The sequence below is a fragment of the Strix aluco genome, chromosome 3 (genome assembly GCF_031877795.1).
Source record: "Strix aluco isolate bStrAlu1 chromosome 3, bStrAlu1.hap1, whole genome shotgun sequence".
Lineage (NCBI taxonomy): Eukaryota > Metazoa > Chordata > Aves > Strigiformes > Strigidae > Strix > Strix aluco.
The window spans coordinates 77596336-77618724 of NC_133933.1; the positions used below are offsets into that span (position 1 = coordinate 77596336).

The following is a 22389-nucleotide window of genomic DNA, read 5'->3' on the forward strand; positions in this document are numbered from 1 at the left end:
TCTTACCTTTAGAAGATTGACATACAATTTATCAGAGTTGTAAATTACATGAAAAATATGGATCTAGTCATCTATCATGGCATTTTTTCTAAGCATAACTTGCAAGTTAGTATGTAAAACCAATTAACAGTAGCCTTCCTGCCTACATTACTTTAGCTTTTAAAAGAAAGCTTATATTATTACTTATAGCTTTTAGAATAAAACCATGGTTTAAATATTCACCTAATTAATCATTAAAGAACACAACAGGATTAAAAACCATTAGAATAGACCAAATAAACCAAAGAACATATGCAGGTAAATTTTGAGTCCTTTTGGAACTGCTTGTATTCTATAAAAGCAGTAGACAATGGAGGGAAAACACGAAAGCAGATGTAGAACAAGACCAAGGTGTTCACTGTGGCAACACATACTGCACATCTATGCCAAGCAAAGAAGTTCTTCTGAGCCTAACGACTCTCTGGGTTGCACCTGGCCAGCCTGATCTCTGCTTCTGCAGTACAAATCTAAAGATAACAAATTATCACTAACAGCAAACAGCTGTCAGGTTTCTTTTGAGCCCACTCATTCCCTTTCATACCAGAGAAATTCAGTGTGGAGAGTGCACCACCTCTGCCCCTTGGATGGTGTCCCTGGGCCCTCTGCCACTCGGTTCCTTCTGATCTGCTCTGCCAACCAGTTCCCGCTGCCGTTGCGCATGACAAATTTATCAAGAAACACTAGTTGGCTCTCCGGCCCGTAGAACCAGTTATAGTTGGAATCCGCGATGGCCACAGTTCTCTGAAACCCTTGGGAAAAAGTGAAAAGGAATGTAAGAAAGAACAAATAAACATACAAAGATGTATTTGTAGAGCATGATGGTGAAGCCAAGCAGTACAAACAGACACAAATAGAAACAGTCTTTTCAGATGTTTATAGACCTACTTGTAAATGAGCCATAAAGAGGTTACACAGGAGCTGTTTCCTTCTACTGTAGCTAACTTGAATACTCACCTTTATTCTTCAGCTGTGGGCTACAGACAGTCAAAGTACTACAAAAGATGTAAGCAACAATGTCGCATTCGCTTCCTCTCCTCACTCAAATTTGTCAGAGATAACTTTCTCTTTACAGCTTTCACTTTTCCTACATCCATCCAAACTCTCTAAAGCAAGAAAACAGAGGTTCCCCCAAGGAAAACAAAAATAAAAAAATCAGCTTCACCCTGAAACAGCTAGCATGAGTTCACTTTGCTCTTAGGAACCTCTCCCCATTAGATGCCCAAGGTTTCACATGGGGTCACCACAATTCCCTACATGCCTATGCTGGCACGTCAAAGCTGCGCTCAGCCCCCCTTACATACATGACTAGATCTGGGGTTCTTATAGCCAATAAAGTCATCACTGTCTTTTCAACAGAAGTTGAACAATATAAGTTCCTAATGAATTGTCCTGCAAATAAGCAACAGAAAACCGTAACTGAAAACTTGCAAGGCTGCCTGAAACTAGATCTCTTCTGAAAGCTAGAAGGGGTCAGCAATATTTATTAACTTATAATGGTTTTTATATTTGTATACCTCCATCTTTCAGTTACAACCAGGACTGGAAATCAGAGATGCTAAAACACACTGTGAAAGACCAGCAAAAGAACAGAAATATTAAAGAGTCTGCAAAATTGACCCATTAGTGACATCGGCTATTTCTGTTTAATTCTCACATTGAAAAAAGAAAATGGCTCATATACCCCCCCACAGAGAAACCTATTATTTGAGTCAATTACATTTTCCATATGAAAAATATTTTAATAAAAATGGTATAAAACTCTATTTCAATGTTTTTTGGAAAACTGGTGATCATCTAAAACTTGTCTATACTTTGTTGATACTTCTACCCTAGCTTCATAATTTTCTATTTCTTTCACCTAGTATTTTAGTGTGATGATTTCTGGCAAGGCAAAAGTCAGTAAGAATCTCAAAGAATATTATTTTTCAAATGAAAAACCCCAGAAACAGGTCTGTTTCAAACTCTGAAAACCAGAAATCAAATTCTGAACCATTGCTTTTTCTCCCAAATGATTTTCCTATCTTGTGACTGGTTTTAAAAGCCAGAGTTTAATAAACAATGATCTTTAATAAGCAGTGATAAACAAGGATGTCACTGTTTCGACAGATGATGAAGGTAAAATCCAAGGAAAAGGTTATTTTAAAAAATCCAAGTTATTTAAAAATGGCCTACTTCAAGTATGAAATTTACTGCTGCTGCAAGAATTGGAAGATTCACCTTCATTTACCCAAAGGACCTACCTGGCAGAACAGTCCTGTACATAAATGCAAAGTGCTGCTTGAGCCAGGGGTGGCTGAAGTGATTGATATCAAAGTGCCTTTGGACAAGAAACATGTACTGAAACAGCGATCTGGTCGTGTAGCTGCCGTAGGCCACCCCTTCATAGAGGGAGCCATCTGTGACCTCCTGCAGCAGGACTACTGACTTCTCCATGATTGCCAACACTTGCTTAGTCCACAAGTAAGCTTCCTGAAGGTAGCCTGAAAGAAAAAGATGTTGGCAGATCTAAATACAACACCATAGATCATAGATTATATCATCTGTACTCCTACAGCAGGATCCTTTACAGTAAGGAATCTGCAATCCAGAGCTCTATAATATGACCTAATGCTGCAGCGTCTCTGTAGTTCTAGGGTGAAAAATAAGCCACTGTATTTAAACACAGCAAAGCAAGGTCACATGAGCAAGAAAAAACTATGAAACACCTTTTGCTAATAATGTGGGACTTACTTTCCATCTTAAAAGGAAAATTTCCTTAATGCGTTCAGGACATGCAAAAAGGGAAGAGCCACGCCAAAGCTATTTATTGTATGTCAAATTAAAACCATATGAAAACAATCTTACGGTCCCCACTAGAGGGCTCCAATAATGCAAATATTCTAATCAGTCATTTTTCACTGGCATGATCACCAGCATGGCAAGGAGATCCTCAGAGCTTGAAAATACAAAGAAGTTCACGTTTGAGCTGCAGTTAACTGATATTCTACTAATTCATCCTCTATTTTAATCATGCTCTGTTCTACTTACATTTTCAGTTTCCTGTGCAACCTAAAAGGTTATCCAAATAGAAGTTACTTTGGAAAAGTTTTGCATGGTTAATTCAAAATGCAGATTCCTCAACTCCAGAATAAAATTAATCTTCTAACTAGGTTAACTTTCAGTCTCCACATATACAAGACCTAAACAGCTGTATTTCATCTAAAGAAAAGACTTTCAGAGATCTTACTGTTTTGGTCTGCTCTACACAAATCGAGAGCTGGGAAGAGGTTGTGAGAAGACTTTCTCAGGGTTTGTCTGCCTCCACTAAGGACCAAGAGAGCCTCAGCACTGCATTTATATATTGCAGAAGTCAGCATGTGGATCCCAGCAGAGGAAAGGCTATGCGCTTTCTCTTATTTTCTTTTGGAATCACTGGCAAGAGAGGTAGGACTAAACAGACAAACTGCCTTGGACTTCTATATGGCAACTTAGCGTCTACCCAACTCAAGTGTCTGGACACAGATTTAACCAGACTTATTTCTACCATATAGCAGAGCTCAGCTGGCATACATTACACCCCATTACGTGGTGAAGCGGTGCCTGCTGAATGAAGTGCACATGCCAGGGGCAAGGGAGTACGAGCTACATTCAAACCCACTACTAAGACTGTTTCATTTCATTGCCGCAATTACTGTATTTATGCTCAGAAGAGTGATGAGCAATTCAGACATCCTACTAGTCAAGGCTGTCAAATCCTGCTCAGTTATGTGAGACAGAAAAAATTGCAATGTCTAAGTTAAACAGACAACCTGAATCTAACATTGTATTTTTATCTGTACACACATATATATGCACATATATGCATATATGTTCTGTTTACTTAGTGTATATCTATGCTATAAGCCTATACTTGTAGTACGATAAAAGAATAATGATACATTAGAATGAAAAAAAGAGACTCAACACACTGTCAGGCTACACAACAAACCAGAAAAAATCTCACCCAAAATTAGCAGTATCTATATCAAGTTAGGTCTTACTCAAGTTTCTTTTTTGAATATCTGAATGTTTACTTTAACTACAAAGACTTCAATGTATGTGTGTGCCTAGAATTCCTTTCAATTAGTTCCATTTTTCAGTCCAATGACAATGTTTACATGTTTTTAAGCTGGCTAGTTAGTCTCTGCATGCCTCAATAGCTGAATTGTATTTAAAATTATTAGTTGGAATTTAAACCTTTTGGGAGAAAGGTCTACATGGGGATACATTATTTGTAATTGCTAAGCATCTGATACAGGAAGAATAATGTGTTCACTCCCTTTCTCTCTCCCTTCTTTTTTCTCCTTCACACAAAATCTTTAATCTTGGAATGAGAATTTTTAAAAAAAACTTTTTTTTAAATTTTAGACCAACAGAAAAACTACATTTAAATTTCCATTTTTAAAAAAATAAAGCTGCTCTATATTGAAAACTTAATTTTTATTTAGAAATATACAGTCTGTTTTGACCTATTTTCATTTGAAGTATCACCACTATTTTCAAATTGCTCAAGTGTTGCTGAATTTGCTTGGGTTTTTTCTCCTCCAAAAAACCCCCACCAACCTTTGATGAAAGAAATATTGCCCAACTTTTTTTGTGATGTTACCATTTTTTGGCACAAAGCATGCTTATGGCCTATACTTTAACGAAAAGCAGAGTCATCTTGCAAGCTGCCAGCTTTCTGCACCAACGGAGGCTCAGAGAAGGATGGAATTATGAGTAATTTAGCAAAAACCACTGAATAAACATGGTCTGAGTCTTCAATTTGTGGAAGGCAAGATAGGAGGAAAGGCAATAACTTCCACACATACTCCTGCTGCTTTTCAGCATAGGCACATCAGTGAATACGCTTGTTTTGACAAACACTTAACAAAAAGATGATCTCCCAATCACAGTAGATGGCACACTTTTTTGTCACACTTCTTTGGGCATCTGAAAGCTCCAACACTGCACAGATGTGCCTTTACTTGGCAGGGCGGAACTGCTTGGCAATGCCATCAGCATCTAGAAACTCGATTTTCCTTGACTTGCAGCAAGTAAGTAGTTCCACTGGGCACCATGCTTTCAAAATAATTCTAGCATATATTAAATAATCACTTGATAAAATACTGACACATTCTTATAAAAGCAGAAGCTGACTCCATGACTTCTACCTTTCAGCTGAAGTACCACTGGGGTTTCAAGTCAGGATTTCTTATCTGCTCTCTCCCTCTGACTCTGTGACTTGCACTTTTGTTTACACTGTGTATCACTCAGACAGGAGGAGAGGGATAGCCCACAGGCAGAGCAGCCAAAAGGAACTGGTGAGGTTATTCAGCTAGGAACTGGGAAGAGCAGATTTAAGTCCCCGAAGCAAAGACGACGACAATACCTGGCACAGACACCTCTTGGATGAAGGCTGTGGGGTGCAAGGGCATAGTTCAGAGGTAAAAAGGTAAAGCCATGCTCATCTCCATAGAAAAGGATGCTGGAAAGAACGGTCCTGAGCTGTGGCCTTTGGGTGGATAAAGTTACACCTCAGCAGCTCTCAGGGAGACAGGACAGGAAATTTCAGGTTACCCTGTTGTATATCTCGCAGCTCAGAGCACGGGGTGTTTCTGACGGCTGACCTTCTCAATGCATTGTGTAAGAAGACCAGGTGCATTGCTCTTTACTGATAACCAACCCTGAAAGACACTGTCTGTAAATCTGGACTGGATAGACTATACACGAGGGGATTTTTAATTCTTACAAACAGCGAGGTAAGAATTTCAGAATCAGTTAGATAACTAAATTTATATACACAGGTACATATGCATATATATTATACCTTGTATATCTGCCCACAGACTTTTGTTCTATTCAGTAAATTAATTTTTTCTAGGCAGCAAAAGGGCAAACCTAGTACTGCTGTACTCTCAGAAGCATTTCTATCAGTTCCTGAACTTTGCTGCATAAATGGCTGATTGAGTTGAAACAGTTCAGGAAAATGTTCCTATGGTTTAGCACATACCTTGATTCATCAGAACCAGGCTTCCAGCCAACAGGGCCACACAGTTGGTAGGCTGGTGGTTGTGAAGGTACTGGAAGCCCCATCCACGTCTGTATGATGTTTCGTACATATATCCCGAGGCATTGGCAATTACCTCAAGAAATCTCTCCTGTTGAGTCTTGCTAAGATAGCTGTACAAGAAGTCATACGCAGTGGCAAAACCAACTAAGGAGTGAGCGAGAGGGACCTCATCCCACGGGGCATCCTTCACTAGCCTGTCAATAAAGAAAGATGCCAATTAATTGAGTTTCACCGACTTATTTTTTGTCCATTACCGAACCGTGAGGTGTGTATGACTTAATGTCTCTGAAGCTAGACAATTCATGTTGAATTTTAACACAGTAGTAAGCTACTTACCAAGTCTCTGAGACCATTCTTTTCTTTCCTAAGTATGAACAATGTTAACCTTCAAAGCTCATTATTAGAAGGATTAAGCTGTTAAACATTAAAACAGTGCTTGCAATATTCTGGGTTTTGCTAGGAGAAACAGATATGCAGAATATTGTTTGTACAGAAACAGAATCTATTTATCTGAAGCAAGATTCACATAATTTTTGTGAGAAAGCAATATCCCATAGTTTATACTCCTTCAAAAATCTGTAACAAACTTTTTCTTTTCCAAAGGAGCCAAATGTTGATAAATTCCTGAACGGTGGCTATGGGACTAAAGTTGTCTTTAAAGCAAGTATAATAAAATAACTCACCATGCTGTTCCTTCATTTCCCACATGCATTCAAGAATAGAAGCAGAGATGGTGAAATTTGCTTTCATGATTACAGTTCAAATGAAATTAATAGCATTAAAAAAAACAGTGTTTAACATAAAACAGAGGTAAAATGATGCCACTACTCAAATTATCTAGGAACTACCGGCTTGTATCCAATAATTACATTGAACAAAAAATAACAAATAACAAATTTGTACCAAGAAAATTCATAATGGAGGTAGAGGTAGTGTAGAACAAGTATTTCTCTTAAATCAAGCATATGCTGTGTATCAAGTACTTTCAGGCCACGGTTCTACAGAAAGGGAAATGTGAAGCAATACACAGTGAAAAAAAATCTTTGATAAACTGAAAAATCATCAGTTGTTTTCATGGTTGTTCTCTTCTTTCACTTTCTTTGCAATATATTTTTTATTTCGGAAATGAATTTTAAATTGTTGAGATGAGAGAGTGTCCTACTGCAATCAGTGGAAACTGTGCCATGCTCCTTAAGATGTGCACCTTACAGCTTCAACTATTCTATGATTCTATAAATATGATTTCAACTTAATTCATGTAAGCAGTAGTGTGAACAACCAGATGATAAAAAATACCAAAAGAGCAAGATTTTTAAAAAATCCTCATTCTGCTATAGGAGAATTTATTTGCATTCAAAAATGCATGAACAAACCGCATAGAAGTTATGACCATCAGCCTAGGGCACTGCAACTATGGTAAAATGCAACACGTACAAGTGAGAAAAACTACTTGTAATTTTTATTTCAGTGTATCTAACAACACCGGAAGAATCATTGAACTTGGCACATTTATACCTGTATGCAATGAAAGCCTCTGTAGGCTTTCTGATTAGCTGAATTTCCAACAGTTATAAGTGTTCACCTTCTCTCAGCTTCAATCCCAACTTCTGCTGGGTGAAGTTATAAATTCATTTTTCTTTTCTTTAAAGTTAAATCTTTATCTCACAGGTTTTAAATTAAATACATGAATGCATTCAGCATTGAGCAGCAGGTTTTGACTTTTTTTTTTGAACCAGGGTTTTTATCATTTTGTTTGCACAATTTTGCTTCTTGGTTAGCAGACAGTCATTGACAGAAAATGGTTGTGAACAATACTAAGACAGTGTGATAACAAGTAACCGTCAAAGCATCAGAAATAAAAGTCCTAGAAATTTACTATTCATCATCTTCACATCCGCATGCTGCTCTCTATGATCAATACTGGGAACATTTCTCTGTCATATTTTTCCTGGTTCAAACTCTAAACTTATCAGTGAAGACTTCCAGCCAGGTATAGTAAAATTTCTTACTTATGTTATCACTTAATTGTTGTGCACAAAAATCACAGACCTGTAAGCCAAAACATTTGCATGCTTTTCCTAGATGCTCGTTCTTTCCATACCTCCAGATATACTGGAAGAAAACGTAGCTGAAATGGGCAAGAAACTCTTCCGACTCTCCAGATTTATTTATACTGGTCACTGAGGCACAAAAATTGAAATTTGAGTTAACTGATTATTTGTCAATCTCTGTTAATTCTCTGCATCTCTATTTCTGCCTTTTCATCTTTCCTTATCATTGAAAAAGCTCTTAAAATATTGTTAGTCCTATACATAAAAGTTAAGTTGCATTCTACACCTGTTATACGCAACACCCTGACACCGTGATTACTGTCAAAAATCTCTGACACATGAACATACGTTTGACCAGCTATATCACAAATTCTAATTTCCAAAGTATTTTTAGTTTTGCTTTTCACTAAACCTTTGCACATTCAGAAATCAGAGTTCAAATGGGTACAGGAAATACCACTTTAAAGGCCTCTGCCTGGAACAGTTACAAAGTGATTGAAGCTAAGCCATACATTAGGGGGGAAGAAAAGAACAATGAAAGAATTTGAGTTAATTTAAAACATTTAATTCAAAGTTCTGTATCCTTATGACAACACACAAATTGCTAATTAGAATGTGCTTAAAGATATTTAATGATCTTTACCTGACTTCATCTTAAATGGGATTTGTCAGTGGAACTGATTTATTGTAACTTTCATTGTTAAGATCTATGTTAACTTTATGTTTGGTTTTGAATGCAATACTGCATCAAATTCTATACTATAAGAGCGTATATTAGTCCTTGTCGCACCACTTCTGATAAAACAGAAAGCACTCTTCTACATGGTAAGTGCTAAATCCATCAGTTATGACTGCATTTAGCTTGTTGATTTCTTCAGAAAAAAACCCCCAACGCTTCAGTGTAAAAAACCTTATGTTGGGCATCCTAAGCCTACATACTGGCATGGTTACCCAGCTCAGGTTAGACAAAGTAATTTTGTCATAACTTCCCTTGAATTGCAATTCTGTGTATTAAGTCTTGCATAGAATTTAACAGTGATAACACAAGTAATAAAGAAAATTAAAGATGATGATTTAAAGATCCTAATTTCTAAACATACAAAACCACAGTCCACATCTGTTCCTAAAATTAAGCTCTCTTGAAGTACTAACTCTTTAGCTGACATAAATCAGTGCACCTCCATTAACTGAATTTCAGTGGAACCAAGCAATGTACACCAAACAATGTGGAACATGATTCACAAGAAAAATGGTCAAGTAGCAAGCATTAAATGCTTTTTGTATCTAAATTACGCTCTCATTTTTCAAACAGATCTCCAGTGTCAGATTTGGTAAACAGCCTGGCTGATAAACAGTGGGAAAGCATGGTACCGTAGGCCTGCACCAAACATGTTGAAAAAGAGTTTTCAGGGATATTAACTACCGTGCTCTGAAATATTAGAGAAAAGTTGTGTGTATTTATACAAATAAAGATAAGTAAAAACTTTGCACTGAAAACCAGCTATTTCCTAAGTGTCTCAGGAGTGAAACTTGGCATCACATAGTATGAACCTCAGCTTAGCAATTAACTGTGTCTGAAGACAGCAAGTAACCTTTACCTCAATGCTGCATTAGCCTCTTTGGTCTTTTAAAGGCATCAGATACTAAAAAGAAGAATCCAAAGTAAATAAAAATATCTATAATGGATTCTTTAGTGCAGAGCAGCTACGTAGTTGCAAACAAACACTTTCAGCAAAGGCAACTGTTCTAAAAATTCTAAAAACACATTTTAAAATAACAGCTAAACCATAAATGCATCCCTACAGATAGTACAAAAAAAAAGAAATTTTTTTACATGCTTATATACCTATACTTGTATTTGGAAGAGCTGTCTATCTGGAAATTTGAGAAGGTTTATAAAGGAGCAAAAAGTGCTGAATGGGTTTGCTGCCTAATGATTGAACTCCAAAAACATCCAAAGCCATATGCATCGTTCCACACAGAAAACTGCTGTCTGGACAAATTCTGTGAATGGCACAGGAAAATTACATGCCTGGGGTGTTCTTTTAAGTTCTCTTCATCTGTGTCATATAAAATATTTTTGTTACTTTATTTTAAACATTTAGAGTTTGATATAAATCCTCCACGAAGAAACTGGAGAAGTAAAGACATCATGGATAAGGTTGGTATTATGGATAAGTAGTATGGTTTTTCTACATGTGTTGAGAATTTCAGCATGGTGCAACATGGTTCTCTTACATTTGTCACCTTTGTTATTCTACAATGAACAAGGAATCTGAAGGGGGAGGGGGGCGGTAACACTCAGTTCTTCAGTCATCAATTTATGATATCAAGAACCATCACTCATGCACTGCATTGTCCAAGACTAAGAGTGTACATACCACCTTCACTAAATGTGATTCCATGCTCTAAATAAGTATAACAATTGTATAAAATTTTGGATGGGAAGTAAAAAGCAGTATCAACAACAACAAAACCAACAAGAAAAACTGTGGTAAGATTACCACAACCTCTCCATTTCCTGACAACACTTCTAATGCTACTAATGTCTTTTCTCTCAGTAGAAATAGTTTTCTGTATTTTTCCCTCATTTCTCCCTACTAATAACTACTTCCTTACTGAAACCATAAGTACTAGCACTTCTCTAAGAAATGTAAGCCAAGAGGGAAAAAACACTATCTGCCCAGTTCAAGGCAGGATTTAAATCAAATTCTCCTGCTTAAGTGAGTTCCCTGATCATGGCCTGTGGGATGTTTAGAATCGCCTTCCCTTCACTTTGTCTCCAGTTCTTAAAAACAGATCGAAGTAAATAGGAAAAGTAACACTCTCTAACTTGAGAAATAGAATACACTTCCAGGCAATGTGAGATCTGATTTCTAACCTTTATGTCAATATGTAATATGGCATCACTGCATGCAAAATGAAGCATTAAGCACATCCTGACACATATATTACACAAGTAATCCACATCCTAAAGTTTAATGCTCCAAACTTTCCCATGACAAATTACTTACTGCAGAGTAACTCCTGGAGGTTGAGGGCAAATTAAGCTAATGATTGAAGGAAGCATGCCAGTACTCCCTCCTTAGTACTGAACCGTTCACTCTCACTAGGTGGATGCAAAGGAAATGAGTCAGGGCTCTTTTTTAAAGGCTTACAGGTGAAAATCAGTTCGAGGACAGCCCTCTAGTACATTTTGTTGCAATCTGTCTTAGAGCTGGTACATAGCTAACAGCATGGTTGAGTTTAACGCACATTAAATGTCAAGTGTGGATGCAAATGTGTCATGTAATGGCGCCAACTGACCTCTTGATCCTGAAATCGATTGTGTAATTGTACAGACTTCCGAATGCCAATGCTCTGGCACTCCACAGACCCTTGCTATTGTTCTGACCCACTTCTGGGGGAAGGAGATACGGCTTTAAACCTCCTGTCAGGCAAAGGAGAGAACTATTCTTCCATGGCCAGAGGGAGTATACACACCTACCAAGGGGAATGAGACCACCAACATTTGTTTTATAAACTAGACTCAATTTTCAGTATTTTTCTTACAAAGCCTCCAAACCAAAAATTTTACTTGTGCTCAAATGGGACTTTTTCTTCACTAATGGAACAATATCTTCCAATTTTTGTTTTGGAAAGAAAGAAGAAGAATCCTTGAAAAAATCTGTTTCATCCAAAACAACCTCTCAGCTTTCACCCTTTCCACATTTTTCTGGTTGTCTGCCAAAACAAAAACCCCATTATCTGCACAATCTAAGTGCTCGGTCATTTGCAACAACAAAAATGATAAGAATAAAAAATGTCCTTGAAAAACTGATGATTTATATTTCCAGTGTCTAAGATAAAACATGGCAAGTATGCCTCTATCTCTTTACCAGCCATGTTTCGGCAGCAGCCACTCTGACATGCTTGTGTTCACTGCAGCTCAGTTCACAGGAAGACAGGCAAAGGAGCGGTTAAACGTAAACGGCTACATTCATATCAATATGGAAAAAAGAGGTAACATATAGACAACATTTTCAGAAGTTTTAAGAGCTTACTATAAAAGTAGAATTGTACTGCTTAGGTGTTGAGGAGGCAACTAAAACTTTAATCCTTTGGAACCTTCATCTACTTTCTATCCTCTTTCTCTGTTCCCCCATAGGTCTATAAACATCATTCTGCCACTTCTAAAGCTTCTTTCAGATCCTCTTCTCTCATTTTTGGCTTTGATCACAAGAAGTCCTTTTCACACTGGGCTCACTCTCAGCATCAATCATGATCCTTCTGTGTTGACACATTAATAAACAAGAACTGAGTCTGGTTTAGTAGTTCTCAGTGCCATATTAAGCAGACACAGAAATTTCGTTATTATTTCAACAGATTACCTACAGCTCTTGTTGCAGCAAATTTTTATACCAGGCATGCCACAAAGTGAACTCCCTGTAGCTACCACAGAACTTCAGTGCCAATTTATCTCCTAGAGATCCTATCATTTAAAAAAGGTATAAAAGAAACTCCTCAAAATCCAGCTAGTCATTTAATTTCAGTCATGCACAATTTCTATTTTTAAATGCTACATATGAGAAAGATAAAAACAGTATGAAGGTTTGATATTTCACTTACTAACTTAATAATACTTATATATTCCAGATAGCAAATTCATCCTCCTACCCTGTCTTTTCTTTTTCTTCCTCCTTATAGGAGACTATCTCAGCATCCCCCAAGCTTCTTTGATACTAACTTCTATGCCACAGTCTTATAAAACCCTCCTAAGTTTTCTCTGAATGTGACTGGTTGATTATTGGGAGTCAAACAGATGTTCTAAATTTGTGGTGTCAGCACAGAGACTCGCTTGATTTCAGCTTGGCTCATGTGAATTTATTTTAGTTATACATTTATCTACACATTTAATTATTTATATTTATGTATTTTTACTTTGTAACGCATGTTGTTCAACACTGATCACTATCTGGATACTAACAGCAATGGTCTCATAGCATGCTCCAATACTTTTAATAAACAGGGACTAACAGAAGGCTATAAGGATTGCTGGTTAATAAGAAATAGCAGAAAGGTCACAGATTTGTTATGCTGAAGACTCCTGTTAGCTTCTCCTTACTGGCTGCTATTTCCTTGGAATGTTTGCACGTGCTTGACAGCAATTATCTGCCCTATGAAGCCCACAAAGCCAGGCTTACTGTCAAATCCCACACCTTACTGCACATTGGTAACATACTTGACTTTAAAAACGGTGTGTCAACTATGTGCAAAAAAAAAAAAAGTACAGAAATCTCTTGTCTGGCAATTACAAATGGGAATATCTCTCCTGCTGTAAGAAGAGTGAAGAATTTGTGAACTTCTAAGGCATTTGCTTATAAGGTGAGCTTAGTAAAGAAGAGAGTTTTTCACTGCTTTGTCCAAAGCACAGGATTTGACTGGACTCTTATTTCTGCACGATGTGTGACTCCGATTACATCACTCTGCTCAGTACAGGAACGGGCTGAGGCAGCATATGGAAAGAATCACGAGTACAGATCGCCTTGGCCAAAAACACACTTCTGGTGGGGAGTGCTCTAGGGGCCAGTCAGAGATAAAACGCCAGAAAACGCATTTATATCCTCTGTTCTCTGTAAAATAAGATAATACAGCATTAATATAAGGACAAACTTTCCCTAAGATTTTAGGCAGCATCTAGATATCAAATCCCAGGAAAACTAAGCGAGTTATTTAACACCAGCTTTTAATTTTTACAGGGAGAACCATTAAAGTTCATCTATTTTTACAGAAGCATTAATGCACTACGTTTTCCTGCTCTTGCTAGTCTCCAAAACATTGTCCGTTCCCATATTATTTTGGGTGATTGTTATAGTTAGCCATTAGCCATTGCCCCTTTGTTTATTTTAAAATGTAAACCTACTCCAGGATGTAGCAATTACGGATGCTCTGTTATGAGCAGCACGCCTATCAACATCGCTTGTTATGACAAACGGCTCAAGCTGTTAGCCTACATGAATGGGAACTCAATTAAGAGTGTACTTTATTATGTGATATAACTATTGCAATAGATGAGAAAAGACAAAAGTGCTTAATTACATGCCCCTTCCATACATGTATCAATTACCAGAAGACTTTCTCATAATTGTAACCTGAGATATTGAACCATATCTGGATTATTGAGGATTCTAGCTAATGTAAAGATGAAATCTAAAATGTCAGTCTCCTTAATCTCCTGGAATTCTGGGACAAATAATCAGTGACATTTTAAACTATATTTATTTTATCCAACTACTGCACAAACTACCAAAATACACTTTTGTTTTCTGGTAAGGCTTAAATTTGGTTTAATATTGACACAAAAATTAGAAGAAACTCAACCAACTGGATTTTTTTTTTTTTTTAAATTCTAGAGTTATTTTAGAGTCAATGCAATGTCAGCAGAAGTCAAAAGAAATCCAGATTATACTGTTTAAACAATCAAGCTGCCAACAAGGAATCTATATGACTTCCAGATTTAACTTTCCAACAAACATTGATGAATCTGTCAGTGATAAAAAGACATTTTTGGGCAATTTACATGGCAGTCTAGGCACCTACATTATAGCAGAAGTCTAGGGAGAGAACAATTTACTTATCTTACTGATACCTCTCTGGACAAGTCCTCTTTATTGATGACATAAGGAGTTTTGGCAGATGAGTCTCTGAACATTCAAGACTCCAAACTTCGGCAACATCAAAACCACTCCTTTCCACCCTACTGATCAGAACATGCATGCCCTCAAATTATTCAGTAAGGATAACATTTGTAATATATCACTGAGAATGGTATTTTCCCCAAAGTCCGAGGGAAACTAAACATGCCTAAATAGACTGGACAACTTTTTTTTTTTTTTAATTCCATTACTGTGACATTGCCAGAACAGTTCATGTACAGTCTTATGCACTGCTTTAGATGCTGTAACATCTAAACACGTGCTAGTAATGCTCAGGCCACAACTCTATTTGCCATGTTTGTTCTCCTAGCCTCTTCCTGCATGGAGAAGTGTGTGCAGGAACACGTTTTCTGGTAATTTTTAGTTGAGTTTCTTAGGAAAAACAGATTTACCTAATCTGTCTCTCCACTCCTTCAGCTTCTGAACCTGCTGACCTATTTGGGCAAAGCCAGGCAGAGCAGTACATGCCTCAGATGTTACATTCCTACAGTTTCCTGAAAACCACTGTTGGACAAGGCAGAGGGATCTATATTACTGCCATCACTGAGGGGCCTATAGCATCAACTCCATGTTGACAGCATTCAGCCATAATCTCTCAGGGGAAAAACAAAAATGGAAACCAGATCCTTGTTTCTGTCACAGCATTTGAAAAAGTGGCCAGTTGGAGGTTATACAAAGGGCAGCTTACCCCAGCCCTGTTGCCTATGTTTCTGATTTCCTCCTTCTATACTTCCCCTACTAAGCACATTGCACCCACTTCTTTTGCAAAGCAGACAATGTTGATTAAACCTTGATTGTTTGCTGAATGACATGTCTACATCAGAAGGGAAAGATGGGAAAGCATGGCTTCTCTTTCACCAAGGTAATGCAAGATACTTGCTTGAGAAAAACAGTAGTTTGGAGAAGGTAAATATCATCAAAGCCAAGTGGAAATAAGATATCTGCTCAGTTCTGATTGGTATCTGGTCAGCTGGGACAAAGGAGAGCATTATGGCAAGGGGCAGAGGAACCACAATTAATCCATGGCAGGAATCACAGGACACATGGAACTGAAATGAGGTTATTGAGACAGTGAGTGAGACATAGGAAACTGGAGACAGACATAAATAAATTCCACTGATCAAAATATTACTTATTCCTCTTTGTTACTGCATTAAAACAGATGGCCATGTAACTATGTGTTTACACTAACCAAAGCAAGTTAAGAAAGAGTGCAAACAATGAAACTAAGGAGGAGGATGTTGACTTTGGAGCAGTCCATAGGTCCTGTTGGAGATGGTTACACGTTCTTGGATTCACCTCTGTATGGCTCTATCCCTCTGCCAGTGTGCCAGGAGAACACACAGACTGCCTCTGGAGGTAAGACTGAAGCTTTGTATTGCTATGCTTCAGTGCAAGATTTTGGAAATTACCACCATCCCGTTGTGCCAATACTTTTCTTCCCAACCCTCATGTGTTCTCTCTTCGGTGACATGCACGCAACTTAAGCCCAGCGTGTTCCTTCTGTCTCCCACCACTTCTTTTGTTCTAGTTCCTGTATTTCTGTGACATTCACCATTTTAATATTTGTTACAGTGGAACCCCAACACTTCAATGCCTTTTAAATCATGCCCATCAGGAGGATATGGATCCCAAGTTATGCTAGCTCAAATCCAGCATAATTCCAATGACAGTCCATGGATGGATGCCATTTATAGGACACTACTAGTTGGTCTTAACCCAAAGAAGGTGAGGAATAGTAGTTCGAGCAATGAATACATCCTGAACAGCTAATGCTTCTTACTGTGCTGACTCGAAACCTGACTCAGACTTTTGCTGAGCTGCTGCCACCATGAAGTGTAGGACAGCAGCTGTGACAGAGGGGAGCAGTGCATCATCGGAGCTCCAGCTCACTGGCCTGGACAGAAGCCACTGTCATGGCAAAGCCCATGTTTTCATCCTTTGACCTCCTCACAGTGGTAGCAACCTCGGGCCACAGTCTGCAAGGTGCACCGAGTGGCAACTGCTGCAGCGGGGTAGGGGAAATGTGTCTGCCTGAAAAAAAAGGGAGATAAATTGCTGGTGTCTATCAAAAAGGAAGATGAGGAGAAGGAGAGGGTCCCAACTACTAGACCTACTGGTAAAGAGAGAACATTAACTTCTGTCCACAGAGAAAGAGTGCTGCACAGTGAGAACAGAATAACTCGTGGATGACAACTCACATCCAGGTGAAGTTAATCCAGGAGGTCGTCATCAAAATGCCAGTTACTCAGGAAGTTCTAGTAAAGTAATCAGATGGATAACTATCTTTATCATGTCCTAGTATGTCTTAAGGAGAGGCCCACAAACCATACAGTCAAGTGAAACTGCAAGTCTGAACTGAAGCTCAGACAGATGTTACAGCAGACTGCAGAAACTCAAGAGTGTCGCTTTTATCTACACCTAATTATACCTTTTTCAAAGGTACCCCTTTCCTGAATTCTTCCTAAGGAAGAACTACCTGAAAGATATGTAGGAGTCTGGAAAAAAAAGACATTAAAAAATAACACTTTTAGCACTTCTCACCACAAATCAGATTTGGAACCCTGCTCCTTATTTCATCATTAATTTGCCACAGGGTAAGTCCAGTGAAGGTGAAAAGCTGTGTGTCACTGCTGGCCCAGATGTGGGTAAATGCATTCGGCAAGTTAGTCACTGTTAAAGCGAATGTTAGAACATCTGAAATAATTTAAGCAGTTCACTCATCCACTCACTCCTCCTACTGCAAGCAGTTCATACAATAAGAACAACTTAAAAAAAAAAGACAAAAATCTACCAACTAGGCTGAGCCGCCATCCTCTCCATGTAATCCTTGGCCATGTTGATGGCCTCGATGTTGTCAGGGTAGAGCACACAGAACATCGCCAGGGCACCGAGGTTGTTGCCATAAATTTCATTCCACCGACCACTGAACTCCTTTGGGTCCCAGGGAGGAAGGTAGTCCAGCGGATTCGACAGCATCGTTTGCACTGCCTCAATCAGACGAGCCGCAATGTGCTGGTGCGTGGTGGCAGCCTGAAGACGCAGAGCCTCCACGTCCCCTTTGGAGAAGTAGAGCATGGGGTAGCTGTCATAGTTGGCATTGACAAAAGGAACCATTGCGTCTGGGTCCTCCCTGGCACCGTAGGCAAAGGCGAAGCAAACCACATGTATGAAAAACACACTTGGGGCTCCCCGTGTGTGAGTCCTCATTGTGGCATCAGATCTCCAAGTCTCAATGGCAGCCAAACCATCTTTGAAATATCCTGAGGCAGACGGACATGAAAGAGAGAGTTAGAAAATTAATCCGTGAGACGCTACAATTCAGGATGCTGTCTAGGAAATACGATTCCATCTAGACTTAAAGAACCCCACGTATTGTCCAGGTGGCTTTCAAATCATTTTTATATGAATACTTCAGACAAAATACCTACTGAGCAATTCATCCCAAAGAAGAACCTGTACACTTTGAAGAAAACCCCTCCTTCCCACATCTTTCCCTCTAGTAGCTGATACGAGCTGAAGGAACACACTGACAGCTCTTGTACTTGAGATTTCAAATAATTGCAGCATGCCTAATATGAAGCAGTGCTGACTGTACTGGCAAGCGGAGAAGGGCGGGAGGAGGGGAGGAAGCGGGAGAGCCAGGGAGCTTGTGCTGCCGGCAGCCAAGCCTGCGTGCTGCCTTGGCTGATGTTAGCAGCTGGAGAGGGAAGGATGAGGAATGCTGAAGGTTTGTGCTGGGGTCATTTTATACTGTGCCTGAGGCCTCTGGTTCTGACACGTCCTCGGGTTTTTTTATTTTTTTTTGTGTTTTTTTTTTTTTTTTTTAAAAAGAACAAGTCAGAAAGAAAAAAGAGAAAGTGGCAGAGCCTTAGAAAAACAGCTGAAATACCTTGTCTTCACGGCGTTTAGGGTTTTTGCATCATCATCATTACTATTATTATTATTTTTCTAAGGGGCTTTCCATTTCGCATGTGGAGATTTATTGTCAACTACTAAGAAGACTGAACACTGAATTAAAGCGCATATTTTCCTATGTACATGACTTCTCAAAATGTGCTCAAATGGCAAATCTATGCAGAGGTTAAATGCAAGTATTTAAACATAGTAAATTACTTTGTAAAAATTACCAACTATCTAGCCTGAAGTCTCAGATAAAACAAGGCCAGGATCCCCCTGAGGAAAGCCAGCAAATTCCTAGAATTCTTCCGAGGGGAAAGGTTACAGAAAGCAGACCCAAGAGAGACAGTTTTATGTAAATAATGAACAGTAGTTTTCAATTATTAAAAGGAGAAATAGACAGAAGGAAAGAAAACCTAAAAACAAATATGAAAAGCTTTTTTCCATGGAAAACCTGTTTCACAGGATTCAGTCATAAAACTCATAAGAAGCTGAGATACAAAGCAACCTTTTTATTTCTCCCCACAGCTCCCTACCTACGGATGCCAAAATTTTCTAACAGAAACTTAGGCTGCTAAAACCTTACAGACCCACATCCTGATTTAACAATGTCATTAATATGTGCACAGACAATGAGACAACCTTGACAGACTGGGTCCCTCCATGACTACTGGGTACACAGGCCCTCTAGATGCTTGTGTTCAGCTCCTAAAATTAATTTGGGAGCAAGCATCTTTGGCCAAGAAGTACTTCTTTTCTTGTGCATTCCTGCCTAGGGTAAAAATAATATTGCACCCTATAACTGCCTACATTTATATATTACAGTCCATAGCATAATTGCTTTAACAGAGCGTAATGGAAGATGACATTTTCATAGTATTTTAATGCATTTTGCAAGTAAGCTTTGCCCTTTTTAGGATGTAAACCAATCATTACAGGACACATTACGCAGATCACAGGGTGGTTTATTTGGTAATACTTTTACTATATCTACATAGTCTCTCACCACATATACACATACAAAGAAACATGCACCCTTGTTTATCCAAACATACTCAAGTCTACTCATATTCTCATCTATAAATAAGGAAACCATACAACAGTATATTTAGAAAGGAAGAAGGTAAAAACCAGCCAAACCAGTACATTACGTTTGAAACACGATGTCATTTTTTTAACGGTTGAGAAGAGCTGCTTTTTCATAATTAAAAAAACCCCAACAAACCCATTTTTTTTTTAAAGCCTCTATGATCCTTTAGACCTGGGGACAGAGGAAAAAAAAACTAAAAAAAAAAAAAAAACCTAAAAAAATCCCCCCAAAATGCCTGTAACTTTTTCTGTGATGATCATACACTGAAAGAAGTTTCTTGGCTTACACAATCAGAAAAAAATGCCAGCTAGCACTAAGGACTTCATGCATTCTTTTCTCTCGTTTGATTTCTCTAAGTAGTTCTGTACATCAGTGAATTAAGCACACACATAAGTTTAGGGATGGTTTTAAGAGTTCCTTAAATTAGAGTCTTTCTGACCAGAGATTAGGGAATATACAGTAAGGTTTCCCAGAACTCCTTCTTTGTAAATCTGGACACACATTTCCCAGCATTTCACCATCATCAAACACCTCCAGTGTTGTCTAAAACTCATAGTCTGTATTTTAAGAATTCAATAACTCCCCTCATTTTCTCCCCTCATGCATGTGTGCATTTAATAGAGAAGGTAAACCCTAATTTTACCTTGTACATGAGAAGCAACCACCATAGCACATTGTTTAGACTAACAGCATAACTGGAAAACCAATCTATGGTATATTCACAGGCAGCATATTCAGAGTCAAGATCTGGAAGAAAGTCAATTAGCAGAGACAAAAGCAGGACTACAAAGTCATTCTTATTTATTCTTGGTTAAATCACACTGACGCCCATCTTACGATATGAAGACAATAACCCATGGCAGTCACGATTAATAAGGCCAATGAGACCTGCCCCATAACTTTGCAGGGCTCAGCCTGGTGTGACTGGTGGATGGGAGGAGGCAGCTAGAAAGGAGTCCACCTTCCTTCCCATGCAAACCTCTGTGGAGGCACCAGCCACAACCATGTGGAGAGGCCCCAGGATGGCATGACTACGGCTCAAACTGTGCTACAGAGAGAGAGGAGAGACACAGATGTTCCACGTTTTGTCATCTGTGATGTCCTTAAAAGTAGGACCAGCAAAAGTAATAATGAAAACAATCACAAAGCTCCAAATAGAATAAACATGTGGATTTGCAATAAAGACTATCACCCAGATAGTGAGGAAATACAAACTGGACGGTTCTGGATACAGCCATGACAAACCACCCCCGCAGGGATTTCAAATAGCAGAACTGCCTTCAACTACACACACCGCCAAGCACTTTGCTGACTAGGACCAGACCTGACCACACACTTCATTGCCTTACTGACTCGCCCAGGTAACTCCGTAGAGCTAATGGGCATGACCACCATTCCTCAGTTCAGTTGCTGTTTAGAAACTACACTGATTGATAATATATATATAAAAATCACTTCAAAAATCATCAGGTGGTTGCAAAAGAACCAAAGAACCTTCAGCAGAAGAATGTGACCAAACCCAGTAACATTTAGGGATTATTTAGAATTCATTACAATGGTAATGGAAACGGGCGGGGGTGAAAACACCAAGCCAAAAACACTGAAGCAGAATGCACATTCAACTGTGTTGAACTCTATACTTTGAGGTTTCCTTAGTTAACTTACTTGCATACTGAAAACTAAAGAAACACATAGCACTGTTCAAAGACACACATATGAACCCTGATTATCTGCATAGCTTAGGTGAAGCCAGACACGTAAAGATAACTGGCCACATAAGCTCCAATTTACCTGTTGTGAGTGATCCTGCTACAAGTTTGTTTGATACACAGGGCTCAAAAGAATAGGAGCTTGGGCCTTCTGATCACTTAAATTGCACTCACAATACCATTTTTTAGAGTGAAAAGAATTTCTTACTCTCATATTACACTACATCATTACCAGCCACATCTTCCAAGAAAAACTTTACTAAGCAACTCAACCTTTTCTGAAAATGACGGGGTTTTCTTCAGTTTGGAAACCATGACCTGATAAAGTATTAAAGATTAAAAGGACAGTGAAGGATGCTTGCCCATGGAAGAAAAGGCTAATATACAATGTGCTTTGGAAAGGTTGTCACTTAGTCCTAGACTGAAAGAGCATTTGCCATGACTTCCACTCCACTGCCAGCAGAAACAAACAGTAAAGAACATCGATTATTCTAGAAAAAAAAGCAGACTAAATCTTAACTATTTAAGTCCTCCCCATCTACATCAATGTTCAACTGCAGGAAAACAAAAAAAAAAAAAAAAAAGGATTGTAGAACTGATGCTAGTAACTGAACTGATGCTAGTAACTGAACTGGACATCGGTTTATACAAGTAAGTTCACCAAATAAACTTCGTTTGATACACTGTTTAAAGGAAAGGAGACGTCCTGTTTACTCCTGCCACTTGCGCACAGTGCAGTGAGAGCAGAGGAGTGGGAGATGGGCAGCAGAAGTGGGGGCGAGGAAAGGACCATCAGCTGGCATGGCTATCCTTAAAGCAATCTGACCTTCTTGTA

General features: G+C 38.6%; 1 protein-coding gene across 5 annotated transcripts in view; it reads right to left on the reverse strand.

The window, feature by feature from the left end:
• Positions 1–22389, reverse strand: part of DSE (dermatan sulfate epimerase) — a 36565-nt gene that overhangs the window by 4486 nt on the left and 9690 nt on the right. For 4 of the 5 annotated variants that reach the window (XM_074819284.1, XM_074819286.1, XM_074819288.1 and 1 more), the window contains 4 exons: positions 17650–18118; positions 6050–6303; positions 2280–2519; positions 581–788 (listed from right to left, as the gene is read on the reverse strand). In XM_074819284.1, coding sequence (XP_074675385.1) covers positions 581–788; positions 2280–2519; positions 6050–6303; positions 17650–18065 — 1118 coding nt within the window. In that variant the 5' untranslated portion in view covers positions 18066–18118. Of the gene's footprint in view, positions 1–580; positions 789–2279; positions 2520–6049; positions 6304–17649; positions 18119–22389 lie in introns of those variants that run through there. The other variant, XM_074819289.1, reaches the window with a different exon arrangement.